Genomic DNA, 16,267 nt, shown 5'->3' with positions numbered 1-16,267 from the left:
AAATTAAGTCTGGTATTTAGTCCTTGTAATGATATTTTTTCTCCAAGATTCACATGTAAAATCTTTTAAATTATTGTGGATAATAATGAAGGAAAAAAGTCTAAATTGATTGAAATTGATGTAAAAAACTGAAATGGTAATTTATTTTTGTCAGTTAGTGTTAATGCTGTGAAAAATAGCCCATGGGGACAATATTTTTTACTAAAACTCTGGTACTGACATATAAAGAGAGTATATAGTGTGTGTGTGTGTGTGTGTGTGTGTGTGTGTGTGTGTGTGTGTGTATATGTATATGTGTATATATATATATATATATATATATATATATATATATATATATATATATATATATATATATATATATATCCACACTATTTTCTAAAATGTTATATATATTATAGCAAGTTATACTATAGCAATGTATTCATATATCCATTAATATAATGGTGCTAATTGTGCAAGAAAACATGAAAATGAACATTTGTTTGAAACGAGAAACATTTGGTGTTGATTCTAAAAAGTATATAGTGCATTTCCAGGATAACAAACAATGTTATGGAGGACAAACTGTATATGTTCCAATTTTGTTTCACATCCTAACACAAATCAACACCCTAACAATCACTCTAATTTACAGCCCAGGTGTTAAAACACAAAAATACATCTCATCTAGACCAGATATATAAATAAATATATAAAAATTTACTCCTTTTTGAGGTAAATCTGCATGCAAGGTTGAAATAAATTATATTTTGTAATATGTCATTTTGAGAATTTTTAGGAAACACAAACAAATCAATACAACAAGGAAGAAACATCCATCTAAATAAGTTTTGACTTATTACTTTTTGTTTCTTAACAATAATTAAAACTGATTCAAATGATAAAATAAACACTTTTATACCTTTTTTATTCTCTTCTTGAAGCTCATCATTGGTTTCCTTTGTCGTTGTTTTTTGCCTTACGCGATCTCTTTTGGCTGGTTGTCTCTTTATATCATTGTTGGTATTATTTACATCGTCGCTCTGAATAAGATCGTCCTCTGTATGAAACTGAGCACGGACCGCATTATCAAATGAGTCTACAATTTGGGGATCTTCACTATTATCTTTCTTTGCTTTCTGAAACTGATACTCGTTCACCTCCGTAATCTCAACTTCCTTTAATTTTGATACTACTGTCTCAGAACCATGAAGAGATGATTCAGTAGTTGCTAAACCCTGAACAACCGTCTCAGTATAAGCCTCCATTTTAGTTTCTTCTTTATCCGTGTCTTTTGTAGGAAGCCATGCTGAGCTGATTGGTCTCTCTTTATCAACATCCAAAGAAACATTAACTAATTCCATGCCAAGGCTCTCGGACAAAGATGCACTTGTTTTGGATTGGTCTTCATCAGTGTTTTTGGGTGAAAGTGGTTTTAACTCTTCAACATTTAAAACAACAGATTCTGCCATAATTGCACCATCTGAGAATGTGTAACCAGTTTTCGTATGGTCTTCATCACTCGGGTTTGTCGCAGTATCAGGTAATTTTGGTGGTTCTTCACTACCACTGACACGAGAAACAGTCTCAACTTGTTTCATAGAAGATGGTAAGGTTTCCTCCTCTGCATTTGAATCTGTGGTTTCACCATTTTGGCCTATTTCAGTTTCTTTTGGCACAGTATCAGAATTTTTTTCTGGTTCCTCTTGAACAAGAAGACTATCGAAAGTTGCAAGTAGTTCTTGTTTCACGGTAGGTTGTAATGTTTCCTTCTTGACATATGAAACTGCTTGTTCAACAAATTCCTGTGGGTTCAACATAGTGGCCTCTGAGAAAGTGTCCTCAGCTTTTGTTTGATCTTCTTCTGTCTTCTGGGTTGCACTTGATTGCATTGGTTCCTCTTCATCAATGACATCAAAAACATCGATATTTTCGACTGATTCCTCCTCATCAATAGCCTCTGATTGAGCGTCTATTTCAGTTTGAACTTTGGAATCCGCTGTGGATGTTGATTTTATTGCTTCTTCTTTATCATCATAATTACTAACATTCTCCTCTGTGGAAATGCTGTCTGTTTGAGTTTGGTGTTCATCGATTTTCTCATTTTCTTCTTTATCATTCAGAGAAGCACTGACGGTCTCAACCTCCTGATCTGTTATATCTACCACTTCACCAATAGCATCAGGAATATCCTCGATGTCTTTGTCCAATTCAACTTCATCCGAGTCCATTTCCTCAGGATGTATGACTTCTTCCTTTACTCCAGAAGCCTTCTTGTCATCCATGTCATCAGCAACACCTTTCATAGTCTCCACTGGATCTTTATTGCTCACTTTATCCAGTGATTCTGTCAAGATGACATCATCATCATCTTCTCCAAGTGCCTTCATTTGTTCCTTCACATCTGTAGTCTCAAAGTCTTTTGTGTCCCATTGGGCGATATCAGCAATCTCCTCTTCCAGAAGCTTGCGTTTGAGACTAAGATAGGCTGCATCCCTTTTCCTGCTCAGCATCTCTGCAACTGTTTCACGAAGCCATTTTTGTGTAGTTATAAATTTTATAAAAATCATGGATGAGGTGCAACATAACCCAGACTCATGCAATAAGTTGTAGGACGTTCAACAAGCACGGACAAGTAGGTCGAATTGAATTCGAACAGATCTAGTTATAGTATAAAGAACTGTTACAGTCTGTTACAGTGTAAATGAACTGGGAATGAAAACTAACATGTTTTAGAAATGAATGAATGTACAAATCTTGAATTATTCAAAAAAGAAATTGTTAGTGTTGGAAAATTACTGCAGTAACAATAGGAATAAAACACCTCAGAACATGCTGTTATTGGAAAATGAATCCCGATGGATGAGCATCTCTGCTTCAGCACACTGTTGGTGGCTATTCTCCTATAATGACACACCAAAGTTAATGGCACACAGCAGTTTTTATCATTTCATCTTGGGCTAAATTCTCTCAGGGAAAGGTCATGCCTAGATGAATTACATCTTTCAGTTACGCATCTCTAATGATGAAGCTGTTGGTGTTAACTCCTGATGCTGTTTTTCATTCAATTTCTCATTTCTTCTCTCCGGTTTGTCAAAACTGGGCGACAAAAAAACCACATTTACATAAACCGCATTCACAAATCTTCCATCTTCCATCTCACTTTGTATAGATCTGGAACCGTATGTTACTTTGCTTATAGTGATTTTTTTTAAAGAAATTTTAATTTAAAGCACTAATTAAACTGATCAAAAACTCCCCCTGTGTTTAACCATCTAAAAAACACACACCACCTCTCCAGCTAATCCCAATCACAGTTGGTGATATTAATAAAGAACCAAATGAAATCACAGCAATATTCTAGAATCTCAAATTGAATTGTTTCAATGGTGTTTACACTAATGTGCTTGTTCCAGTAGTTTCTAGAATAACAAAAGGAAAACATATGGTCGTTGATACGGGGTGTCTTTCCATAAGGAGATGTTTTAATAATCAATTTAGAAAGGATTTACAGCCCAGATGTTAAGGGGAGGTTTATCCTGTTCTAGGGACATTCCACAACATTAAATCTAAGTATAACGGAATTAGAAAAATGCACGCTGGTGGTGTAAGTGGAATAAACGACTTCGGGCTGTGCCGTTACAGACAAATCGTTAACCACCCCAATCGCTGATTAGTTTCCTTTAACAGTATGCTGCTTTGTGTTTTATTCCTTGTTTAAGTAAAAGGGACAAGTTGGATGTTATAATGCACTTAAAAGGGTTAAACATTTCCAGTATGTACATTTTGACCCCAATTTAACAAATCCAACTCAATCTCACCTACTGTTTATTACAATTTATCGGAAACTACTTGGCTAAAACTTACATTTGTGGCTCAGTAACATTTACACTATATAAACAAATGTATTGGGACACCTGACTTTTCTAGGCATATGTGGTTCTTTACTAAACTGTTACCACAAAATTGGAGGCACACAATTCTATAGTCTTTGGATACCTAAACTTTAAATTTTCCATTTACATAAACTAGGATACTAGGTGGCATGTGCACAAAGCCAACTCCATGATCATATACTTTACATGGGTTGAAGTGGAAGGTCTTGAGTGGTCTGCTATAGAGCTCTGACCTCAACCCTACTGAATACCTTTGGGATGAATGGGAACACTGACTGCACCCCAGGCCTCCTCACCTCACCTACATCACTACCGACTTTACTAATACCATTGTGGCTGAATGGCTCACAAGTACACTCCAAAATCTAGTGCAACATCTTTCCAGAAGAGAGGAGGGTATTAGAGCAGCAAATGGGGACTAAATGTGGAATGGGATGTTCATAAAACACATTCCAAACTTATGCTCAGGTGTCCAAAAACCTTTGCCTATATAGTGTATAGGAATTGTGGGAATAAAATTATTTTCTTACACCTATTTTCCTATAAACTATTGTTTACAGCTCAGTTTACATGAATTCCAACATATTTTTAACTGTGAGACCGAGTTGGAAAATTCTGTCAAACGTGAGTGAAAAAGTGATAATAAGAAAAGGAAGTCAAAAAGGCAAGGCATTTTACAAAATGTTTATTTTTTATCTGGGTTTTTTTTTTTTACATGCACAACCATTACAGATGTATATTAGACACGATCGAAAGGATTCACACATTTAAAATCAAATGTAGTTTATTTTTTTTCCAGCAAAATACCGTTTATAAAGTACAGTGCAGAAATAGAATCACAATTGAAAAAACAACACACTTACTTTAGGAACATTTTCATTTTTCCATGCACCATTAGGATTTATTATATATTTATTTATACATATTTTTGTTTAGCTTTTCATTTTTGTATGCCGTCTTGAGAGAAACTAGAGATTTAAATTTTTTTTATTGTAGATTGAATTAAATTGTGTTCATGCACATGTTATTCATGCGGCTTTTCGTTGTCAGTGCAGTCTTTTGACAGGCATTTCGGTTTTGGTTTGTTCCCCCAATTCAGGTAAATTTGAAAAACATTTTCTGAAAATGTATTCGTAATGCTACTAACCTTTTTCCTTTGGTGGTAGAAATTCTCCTGTGAAAAAAAATCATGTGGGAAATTCTTTAAAAAAAAAAAAAATCGCAAATTGAAAAGAATTGCAGTTTTATACAGTTGAACATTCAAAACACATTGCTTTTTTTTGTTAAATATAAATAAATTGTTGCTTGTTATTTCTAAGTAGTGAACTAGTCAACTGACATCAAAATTTGTATATTATTTTTACTAATCCCAGTTGTCCAAACTGGAATGATCAAATTTATCGCTTGAGTTTAATTTGGTAATATGGCTTCCATTCTTTTTACTGCGATTTCCAGTGGTCCTAAATGCGCACACACACACACACACACACACACACACACACACACACACACACACACACAATATTTGACTGTATTTTTTTATCTAAGTTATCCATTTTGTCTGCCTTTTACCCTCTTACATTTTAACAACAACTTAAATTCGTCAAAAATTAAAATGACAACTATCAGGACCATAAATTTCATTACTTGTGTTGGCCACTAGAGGCCCTCAGTGTTTTCACCCATGTGATTTTGGTCCCCACTGTCTGTTGTTAATTATGTTATTGTGTCTCACTCGTTGTATGTTTTTAAGTTGCTCTGTTTTTTAGTTTCAGAGTTTGGAGTTGTGTTGTTACTGTTCACTGCATCACCATTTGAAATCTGTCTGAGAAAAGCAACGCTTGTTCAGGCTACACGGTTAAAAATGATGCACCGGTTCTATATGAAATGTGTTTTGTTGGACAAAATGGTGTCTCACGTGGCATTATCAATTCTGGTGCAGGCAGCAGTGAAGCTCATGTTCGCTTTAACAAAGTTCTTCTGCTGTTTGCAGCCTTCCTTGGCTAGAGGGTGCGAAATCTAAACGAAGGTCTGTGCAACCCCTAGTTTATACCTCAATGGTGATTTTATATAATGTCTGTCCATCAATACTAACCTTTTCTCCTGATCACATGTGGCATCTCGTCTAAACACAAAAGCAATGAGTGAGATAAAGACACCAAAACATTGAGCTATCATTTTAACACACACACACACACACACACACACACACACACACACACACACACACACACACACACGTATATATATGTGTATATATATGATTTACTAAGCCTGTTTACATACCTTTATTTTCCATTAAAATATTAGAGAGATATGCTAAAAACATATCCCTTCTGTCAGAGAATTCCTCCACTGTATCTGTGACGACTTTCATAGGATCAAATTTAATGTCAGAAACAACGCCTAAGGAAAAAACAAAAACAGAAACAGCTTCAAAACGTGTCTTAGCTTTCTTATTTATTATAAACCCATAGACGCTTCATCATGGTCATACCTTTATCCCCAGAGAGCAGGTTGGACACATGTGTAAACATGTTTTGGGCTCGTTTAAGAACATCGCTGGCGATTTCCATGGGACTTGTGCGTGTTTTAGGGATCCAAACTATGAAAGACACGCTCAGTTCACCTGATTGTGTATTTTCAGTACAATTTTTTTTTTCTTCAAGTTTTGTTTTAATAGCATTTAGTTGGTTTTAAGCACATACACTTGTATTTATGACCCTGAAAAAAAACTCAGGGGAGAGAAAATGTGCACTAGACAAGCACAGAGAATTACTGTATCACATCACCACAAATTAAGTTAAATTGAATAATACTGCAATCCCAGTGCTTTTACATACATACACCGATGATATATGACAGCAATTTCATCAATATTATTTTTTGTCTGTCTTTAACCCTCATGTAATTCACAAATGTAGTCGCAAAAGTCAAGTTTATTTCTATAGGGCTTTTCACAACAGACATTGTCTCAAAGCAGCTTTACAGAAATCAACAGTGAAGGTGAATGGTGTGTTTTTATCCCTGATGAGCAGCCGTGGCGACTGTGGCAAGGAAAAACTCCCTTAGATGTAATGAGGAAGAAACCTTGAGAGGAACCAGACTCAAAAGGGGAACCCATCCTCATTTGGGTGACATCAAGAGTTTGATCATAAATCTTTCAACAATACAGAACACTGGAGAGTGGGAACTAACATGAGTACTGGAGTATAAGTTTATAAGTAAATGTTCTTTCTACTGTCTTATACAGTCATTATCGTTATAAAACTAGGATCAACATTTGTGATCATCACAGATCCAGCATCAGCTTCTCCATGCCAGAGCCTTTAAACACTCCAGGAGGTCCAATGTCAAAACTCCACACATGCAGTGGGATCCAATTAGCACTGGTACGTCTCTAGATGGTTCGGGATGTTTGCGAGTACGGTATCTACTTCTTCAAAGGTCCATAATGTTCAAACAGGCATTCCAACAAATTATTATGAGGCAGGAGTATACTTGTATCATGCTTGCTCAGGACCCTGGACTTGTCATTGTGTGTGTTGGCCACTAGAGCCCTCCTTGTTTTCCCAACAAGGTCCTATTTCAGTTGGTTCCCCCTTCTTCAGGAGATATTTCACCTCATTGATTGTCATTTCTTATTTGGATTTAACCCCCGTCTCATTCACCACTTCCTTGTTTTTTGCAGACCTAAGTTAAAATTCTGTTCTAGACAGCATGATGTCGAAATTACTGTGAATTTTCAATGTTTTCATACGAACTTCAGGCTTTTTTTTTCTTAATCAGACGACAATGACCCTGTATGAGTTTCTATTGGAAAAATGTCACTACTCTGTTGCAAAATAACTTGTTGATAATTGGTTTATTGAATGATTGACACTTTCTGTTTTATGGCAGTTTCCTATTCATGTTCGTAATGTCCTTTTTTAACGTTATTTAAGGTTATTGTGATATAGCGTTCCGTATCTATGCTTTACCACATGACTCACACACAGATGCATTCTATATCAAACAGAACAAGGTTCACGTACCTTCAACCCCTTTGAACATTCCCATGAAAGAGCTCAGGTTGACCTTGACTATGTCTGAAATGTACACAGCTGCTTCAGCGACCATTTTCAGAGGACCGATGATTACAACATCCAACAGTTCTAAGCAGAACAGAGAGGAAATATATATGGTTGGAGTAATGTATACACCTTGTATATAACTCAAACTGAATATACAAATTTGCCAGTTTATAAGGTATGGAGAAGCTAAAAAGCCAGCAGCTTTGTAAAGTCATTTCAGGTTTTCTTGTTTCCGCACATTTTATTTTTATTTTTGTCTGGACAAAACTTTGGCAAGTGACACACCATTTGAGCTTCGGACATGATATAAGGGCTAAAATCAACTGTCCTATTGAGCAGAGGTATAACCAGATGTTCAAATGGCAAAACAAAAAACTGATAGAGGATGAATCGAGAATAAGTCAAGGGTGTAGCAGCTCAGGTGTTGTTTGGCTCACATGCTCCTATCAAATGTTCTCTCAAGAGAGTAGACGTAATTTATATACATATAAAACTTTTGGAAGTTTTATCCTAATTATCTGGAAAATCCTGTTATTACAGCCGTATAGACATAATGCTCCTCCCCTCTCCCATATCCCACACCAGTGACACGAACATGACTGGCATGTCCAAGTGTTTGGCTTGGTCCAGAGAATCTGGAAATCCCATTTGGGAATTGTATTGTGGAATTTCCCGCCAGGTTTCACAATACATACTAATGTAAAATGAGTCTAGAAGAGTAAACGGAGACGGTGTTTAGGTTTATTATCTGCAAAGGAACTCTTCAACACCTAACTAGCCCCGGATTAGTAACGCGTTAACAAAAAAGTACACACGTGTACTTCCCCTACTGACCGGCAAGCACAGCTGGACGTTGGTGTCGGATTTTACACAAGGAAGCACAACTTAGGTTTACTACAAAACTTGTACTCTCAAGTTATTGCATTCCAGTTTTTTAGTTTAGAGCTTCACTTTATTCTTTTTCTTTTGCAAGTATTCAGAAACTTGTACCATAGTAGATCATGATCAGGATCATAATCAGGATAAACCCTGTCCCATTATGCTGCATTAAACCAGGTCTTCAAGCTAAAATGTATTTTTATATATATATATATATATATATATATATATATATATATATATATATATATATATATATATATATATATATATATATATATATAGGTCTGTCAAAATTAACACGCTAATAAAGCGTTAATGCAAATTCATTGTAACGGCACTTTTTTTAAATTGGCCGATTAATGCAGCACACAATTTCTGTTTGACCATTTTAAAAAATATATATAAAAAAATAAATATAAGAGGCGAAATTCAAACCTTCAACGCAACACAGTTATTCACGCATCCCTTTTTTTTACCCAGATCGAAAAAAAATTATAAACTTAATGTTGGTTAATAAACCTTAACCAACATTAAGTTTTCAATCACACAGCATTTGTTTTACTGATGCGCCAAGTCTCAATTCAAGCACCATATCCGCCATGCATCCGGCAATTAAAGCCGTCCGTGTGGAAACATAGCAAAAGCTCTGTTTGGTGTCCTGATGATTTACGTTAATTAAAACAGCACAATTACATTTGCATAATTACAAAAACATTTACAAAAATAGTTTGACTTCATGCTCTATGTTGAGTTTGGTTTTACTAATAATAATAATAATAATAATAATAATAATACATTTGCATATAACATATTTGCCCATGTTGATTAGAGTATTAAAAACTTGAAAAGTATTAATTTAATGTACATTTAGAACAATTATTATGTTGCAATTAAATATATTAATCAATTGACAGCCACACACACACACATATATATATATATATATATATATATATATATATATATATATATATATATATATATATATATATATATATATATATATATATATATTCATTCATTCATTCACATTCTCCCGCTTATCCGTAATTCGGGTCGCGGGGGCAGCAGTCTAAGCAGGCCCCCGCCTTCGACTGCTGCCCAATCCTCACAGCACCGTCCCTTACGGTCCCTCCTGCAGGTGGTGAGCCCACGGGAAATATATATATATATATATATATATATATATATATATATATATATATATATATATATATATATATATATATATAATTTCTATAAGGTTCTTCATGTTAGAACACAAAGTAAGTTAAAAATGCACAGAGTTCATATTTAATTTCTACAAGCGTTTATGAGAGATCTTATTTTTTTTTTATAGTTCATGGCTAAGGGTTTTTCTTTTCCCTGCAATAATCTGTAATGCTGAGTTACCTTCAAACATGTGGAATAAATATTCAGCCAGACTCCTAACCCAGTCATTCATTTCATCTAATAGATCACCTCCAGGTTTCAGGTAAGAAGCGATTCCTTCAGTTTCTGTGGCGAAACAAGTGGAAATTATTACATTTTTAAAGTATAAATGTTGCTTAGGGTTAAATAATTCATGTTGGACTAACATGATTATAAAGGTGGCCAATCCTATGTCCAAATACTTTACCATGTGTTCCTAACAGAAACGACATCGAGGCATCGGCCCACTGGTTAACGGCAGCCGTTGGATCCGTGATTACAGTAGGAACGTATTCTGCGATTCAGAAATATATTGTTATTTGTTACATTTTTATTATACCTATAAAGCCTGCATTTGAGGTGTTTTAAACTTACCATGTGCATTATTATAAATGTCATTTAAATGGCTCATTTTGTCTGTAAATCCCTCAACAGCTTCGTTCACTGCTGTCATGGGATCTGAACTTATGTGCTGTAAATCTATAAAACACGATAAAACACAAACTCATGATTTCTAATTATTGACTACTATCTCAGAGCCACACGTAGGCGCGCCGTAGATACTTACGGGTCAGCTGCTCGTCACTCACAAAGTCGAACATAAAAATTCCAGCTGCTGACCAGGAGATTAGAAGAGCAATAATGATCAGCCACTGTGTAGGACGCGTTAAGACCCTCATGAAGCCGTGGTTTACGACCCCAGGAGGTGTCAAGTGCGCACCTTCTTGATTGTGGACGTCCATAGTGATGGGACCTGCTCCAGAATCTACAGTGCAGTAGGATAAGAGAAATAGAAAATAATGGACTGTAGAGAATTCCAGTAATTTTGCTCATAAATTTCTTTTAGTCAAAATATTCTGGAATTTTACACCTCCTGTCTCCCTCCATGTTCTAGCTTAATTCTTCCAGGTTACATTCTGTTTTTTAAAGTATACAAAGGCTTAAACTCTAATTAATGACTCCAAGACCTTAAATTTTCATCATTTGCCCTGTGATCTCTAAATGAATCAAGGGAACAATAAAAGAGGAGTCTTTATGGATTAAGGATGCACAGTAATGCAGGTGAGCCTATGGTATAAATGCTCAGAATTTCTCCAATTTTATAGTTTACAACAAAAAATATATCAAATATAATGAAATCTTAACATTGCTATGCCTTGTAAGGTAACGAGTGAGGAAAAGGAGTGATAAGGGGTACAATTCAAGAAATAAGGACCAACCCGAGTCATTGCGATTTAGATTTGCGAAGTTTCGCCATTCCCAGCGATGTTCACTCTGATTGCCATTACTGTGTCTGGACACTTGCCCTGCACTCTGTTAACTGTAGACAGTATTGTGTCTAACAATGCTACCAATACAAGAGTTTGGATTTTTCTCTATTAATCCCTGATCATTTTCCAAGTCTTGAACATTATAAATTGTATACAACTGGTAATACAGATAAGACTTTTACCTTCTGTAAGTTCTGTAAGCTTGTGATATGTTGTTTAGAGAGTGACGAGAGAAGCTTCAGATTCTACAGCCAATCATTAACAGCCTACGTGTCTGGGCGTCCTGCCAATCTGACTCATATGGTACACATCTGTTAATTTATAGAGAAGAGGACAGTTAGTGCTCTTCTTCAAGAACATGGAACGCATTGACTTATTGTTTTCATGCAGTAACCATGGAGGTGCTGGTGGTGTAGTTAGTCGGCAGAAAGGGACACTGGCTGAAGCGATTATTGTGCCAGTAATGTACATTGTAGAAATCCACATATCATCATCACCGTGGCTGTGTGCATGAACTGAATTTTCAGTAAAAACCATTACTAGCCATACCTTTATAAACCTGGAAGACTCAAGTGTAAATTTATGTAAATATCTGGCCAAAGGATCGTCACACCATATGTCACATTGATTTAATAGTGTACTGTTCGCATTACTTGATTGTGTTTGGGGAGATCAGATATGTATTATTACAATTAAACACACTACAAAACCTCATCAATTCCAGCTCAGCTAGAGATGAAGAAAAGAGTCACCAAATGTAACCTTCTGTAGTGGACAAAATAAAACCTGGAACACTTGTTACCAGAACAAGATATGAACCGAGATGAGTTGATCTTTCAGATAATTCACTGAGAACTCACAATGAGTCTGGAGTGAGGTGGGTTTTTTTTATTGTATCTGACTGCCTGTGAGCATTCTCACAACCAGTATACAGCATTCAGGCTGAAAAGCCTTGAGGTCAGTATGCAGTGAGATTGTCAAGAGCTCTCATTAAATCCCTCAGTGCAATGCAATAGATTAGTGACCAAATGCACTCTAGCCAGTACAGATTACCCATGATGCTTGGCAGTGCATGTAGAAACATGGATGGTTATGATTATTTTTGGCTGCTCAGACACTGTTTATATTAATGTGCTTCTTCTGATGAAAGCTCTTCAGCACAGCTTTTTCACAAAGACCCAAAAGGCACCATTGAATTGGTGATGTTTTTTTTAGGAGGAGTTTACCGAGCACTTATAGAAGTAATCTCCAGTGTCAGCAATTTGTACCAGCAGAAGATTTCATAAGAGTTTTCCTCCATGGGAAAGTCTTTATTTTGGTAAACAAAACGGGGGGAGGGTGCATGGCTGGTGAAGATAGGTGCTTGAAGTTCAGATTACACCACCCTTAAATGCCAAAGAAAGTCCGAATGACTCATCAGAAGTTCTTTTTCCTAAACGTACTAGTCTATTTATTTCAAATGACTCGCCTCGGAATGAGCCAGCTCTAAGTGTAGGCCACATATTTCACACTTCTCAAATGTGCAGTCCAGAAACTATCTTTGGTATCATCTCGAGCTTTCCAACTGTAAATGGATTTGGGTAAAAAAATATTTTTCTTTGTGATAGGTTGAGATAACTAGACTATTTTAAACACTGGGTCAAAACAGTAACCAGATCCTACAAGAGTGTTCTATTACATTTCTGTCTTTTTTTCCAGAAACGTGGCACACTCTACAGTGGGCTACTCTTCTGGAGGCTGTGTGTTTAAATCCCAGCACCACTGAGCTGCTGTTTGTCAAGATCCTTAACCCTCATCTGTATTTGGTCTGACTTGTAAGTCTATTTGGATCATCATCTAATACAAATTACATGTATTAGATGACATGTTTTACTTTAAGGCCATGCCCCATCCCTGAAGTGTTCTAAACCACAAACTAATTTTGTTCTAAATAGATTGTCATGTTACTGCATGTGAATCAAAGGCAAAATTAATGCAAGTTATTATTACCTAATGTTAGACAGCTTTGATACTGGAGACTCCTTCCAAAAAATGTTATGTAGACCTCTTTCAGAGAAAGCTTCAAGAATAGAACAGAGCTGTGGTATGATAGCCTTGTATGTAAATGCTGCATATCTATCTATCTATCTATCTATCTATCTATCTATCTATCTATCTATCTATCTATCTATCTATCTATCTATCTATCTATCTATCTATCTATCTATCTATCTATCTATCTACTATTACTGCCATGTGCTATATATATTATACGTGCTATCAAATCGTATTACATCATAAAAAAACCCAAACACATACAATGTGTATAGATGATACACATACTTTTCTTCAACTAAAATATGCATAAATAGAAATGAATAACGCAATACCTTCAGTTTCATTTGTCATAATGCGACCTGCTGTAGAAGCTTGTGCTGACCCTGTCCTGTCCTGTTGCGGTGGTTCCACCTGTTTGATGTTAATGCTGCCCGGCTTGTTAGTCCCCCCATACAATCCACAGTTGGAACCTCATTAAGCAAATCCAACGGACAAAAACAAAATAAAACCTTTAATTTTCCAAAGTATATGCGGTGAGCATGGTGAAGGGCAGTGTGGTGGAGATGGTGCAAGGAGGAACTCCGAGGAGGCACTGAGGTCCAGTTAAACAGGCAGGCAGCACACGCACTCAATAATAATTTCAGAAGGGTAATTGGCACCTCACATGGCCATGGGGGCAAGAAAACATGCGCCAGAGAACAAGGTAACCTTATCCACCACAGCCACTGGTTATTCTTAGCCGGTGCTCCTTCCACCTGCTGCACATGGCCTTGCCTTTTTAGGCTGCAGGGGGGTTTGGGGGGTCTGACCTCGTCGGCCATGATGATGTGTTGATATGAAGCGTATCCCTAGTTTGCCATGTGTCATCCCTGTATATGTGGTTTATTGAAAATAGAGGCTGACGTCTTTCTTCATTTCATTGCAAAAACTCAAATATTAGACACTGAAATTATATTTATCATGTGTTTCTACTACAGTATTCCACTATATTTAAAATAGTAATAAAATCTATATAATGAACCTCAAAACATTTCATAATTTATACATTTCAAAAACTGTGCGCACCTAACACCACATTTAGTCCCCATTTGCTGTTATAATAACCTCAAATCTCTTCTGGGAAGATGTTCTGCTAGATTTTGGAGTGTGCTTGTGGAGATTGTAGGTGAGGTGAGGGGTCAGTGTTACAATTCATCCCAAAGGTGTTCAGTAGGGATGAGGTCAGAGCTCTATAGCAAGCCATTCAAGATCTTGCTGGTTTGGGACTCCTAGATCGAGTGAAGGGGAAATGTATCGCATTGGAGCATCTCATGTACAGTATATATATCAGCCCTTCTCTGGCCATTGGTTGTATTACTAAAGATATTCCAGCAAGACCAGGGCTGAAAACATGTGAAAAATTCAAGATCACACTGAGATGTCCTGCTGGAGATAAAGCTGATTTGCTCTGTTAGGGTTTTGTTATAGATTATGCTTTACCTCACATAAAATTGTGTTTATATTTATTTATTTTTTGCTGTATTTAGTCAGGGCCTCTCAAAGTTACTTCATTCTATCTCAGAGTTTTTTTTTCCCACTGCGATCACTAGCTTGCTCATTAGGTATATACTTAATAAATTATAGGCACCAAACTTTCTATTGTTAAAAGTGCAACCTCCATTAGATGGGAATCAGTCATCGTGAATGTGAGAGGAATACAAGTGCTAAAGTAAATATAAATTAGGAAAAAATATATATATATATATTTTTTTATATATATATTTATATATATATATATATATATATATAAATTTTTTTTTTTTTTTTTAATTACTTTATTTGTACTATGTAAAAAAATTTTAATGTACGTAGTCACTCTTCTCGACCTATGCCCTGATGGACTTACGATCCCTATCTACGTCGCAAGTTGGGGTCTCCCTCTATATATATATATATATATATATATATATATATATATATATATATATATATATATATATATATATAATATATATAATACAACACTAACTCAATTAACACTGACACTGGAGGCTCTATGAACTCTATGAATGTTAAATAGCCATGTATCTGAACAAGTGTATTAATCCCAACTTGTCAATTTGCCTAATCAGCAGCATTTGACCAATCAGATTTGGGAATCCGTGCGCTGTGCTATAACAAATAAAAATCCCGAACGAAACCTAATTTTAGAAAATGTAAAAAAATAAAAATAAAAAAAAATCCAAAGAAATGGGATTGGGTATGAGTCTTTATTCTACAAATATTTGTGCCTGACTGAAACAAAACAATTAAATAATAATAAAAAAAAAATCTATGAATTACTTCAAATGGATTACTAAAAAAAAAGGAAAAAAAAAAGAGATAAACGGGTGAAAATAATGAGGTCGAAGTTGTAGCCTGTGTTTAAACAGCTTAATATGGTGCACACGATCCTATAGAAAAAGAACCTTCACAAGATATGCGAGTAAAGGCTGGAATAAAAACGAGGTGAAATTGGTCCTGTTGGTTCCGCCTGATAGACGAGAGCTGTGAACGTATTGAATGAGGTTAAATGCGGTCCAGAGATGAAAGTTTTTTTGTAGATCAGCGATAGAAATTCGAACCAGAAAAAAAGCTCAGCTTAAAGTTAATTGTTTTCTCCCTTACTTACTAATGTTAAATCATAGCACATGTTTTTTTATGCCTCTTAATGACAATAAATGATGTTAGCCATTTT

At 35.6% G+C, this 16,267-nt stretch overlaps 1 protein-coding gene across 1 annotated transcript in view; it reads right to left on the bottom strand.

Moving 5' to 3' along the window:
• The window catches only part of LOC310731019 (uncharacterized protein), a 30,652-nt gene extending 16,454 nt beyond the window's left edge, over positions 1–14,198 (bottom strand). Inside the window, exons 1-10 of the mRNA XM_083550296.1 lie at positions 13,884–14,198; positions 10,812–11,009; positions 10,619–10,723; positions 10,452–10,538; positions 10,226–10,330; positions 7,913–8,032; positions 6,376–6,483; positions 6,165–6,284; positions 5,974–6,003; positions 5,026–5,052 (exon numbers count right to left, since the gene is read on the bottom strand). Of these exons, the coding sequence (XP_083406422.1) occupies positions 5,026–5,052; positions 5,974–6,003; positions 6,165–6,284; positions 6,376–6,483; positions 7,913–8,032; positions 10,226–10,330; positions 10,452–10,538; positions 10,619–10,723; positions 10,812–11,009; positions 13,884–13,902 (919 nt within the window). The 5' untranslated portion in view covers positions 13,903–14,198. The remainder of the gene's footprint in view (positions 1–5,025; positions 5,053–5,973; positions 6,004–6,164; positions 6,285–6,375; positions 6,484–7,912; positions 8,033–10,225; positions 10,331–10,451; positions 10,539–10,618; positions 10,724–10,811; positions 11,010–13,883) is intronic.
• Positions 14,199–16,267: the final 2,069 nt, after the last annotated feature.

This window comes from Silurus aristotelis (assembly GCF_946808225.1).
Source record: "Silurus aristotelis genome assembly, chromosome: 9".
NCBI lineage: Eukaryota > Metazoa > Chordata > Actinopteri > Siluriformes > Siluridae > Silurus > Silurus aristotelis.
The sequence above is the reverse complement of the archived record's forward strand: the minus strand, read 5'-3'. Positions and strand labels throughout refer to the sequence as shown.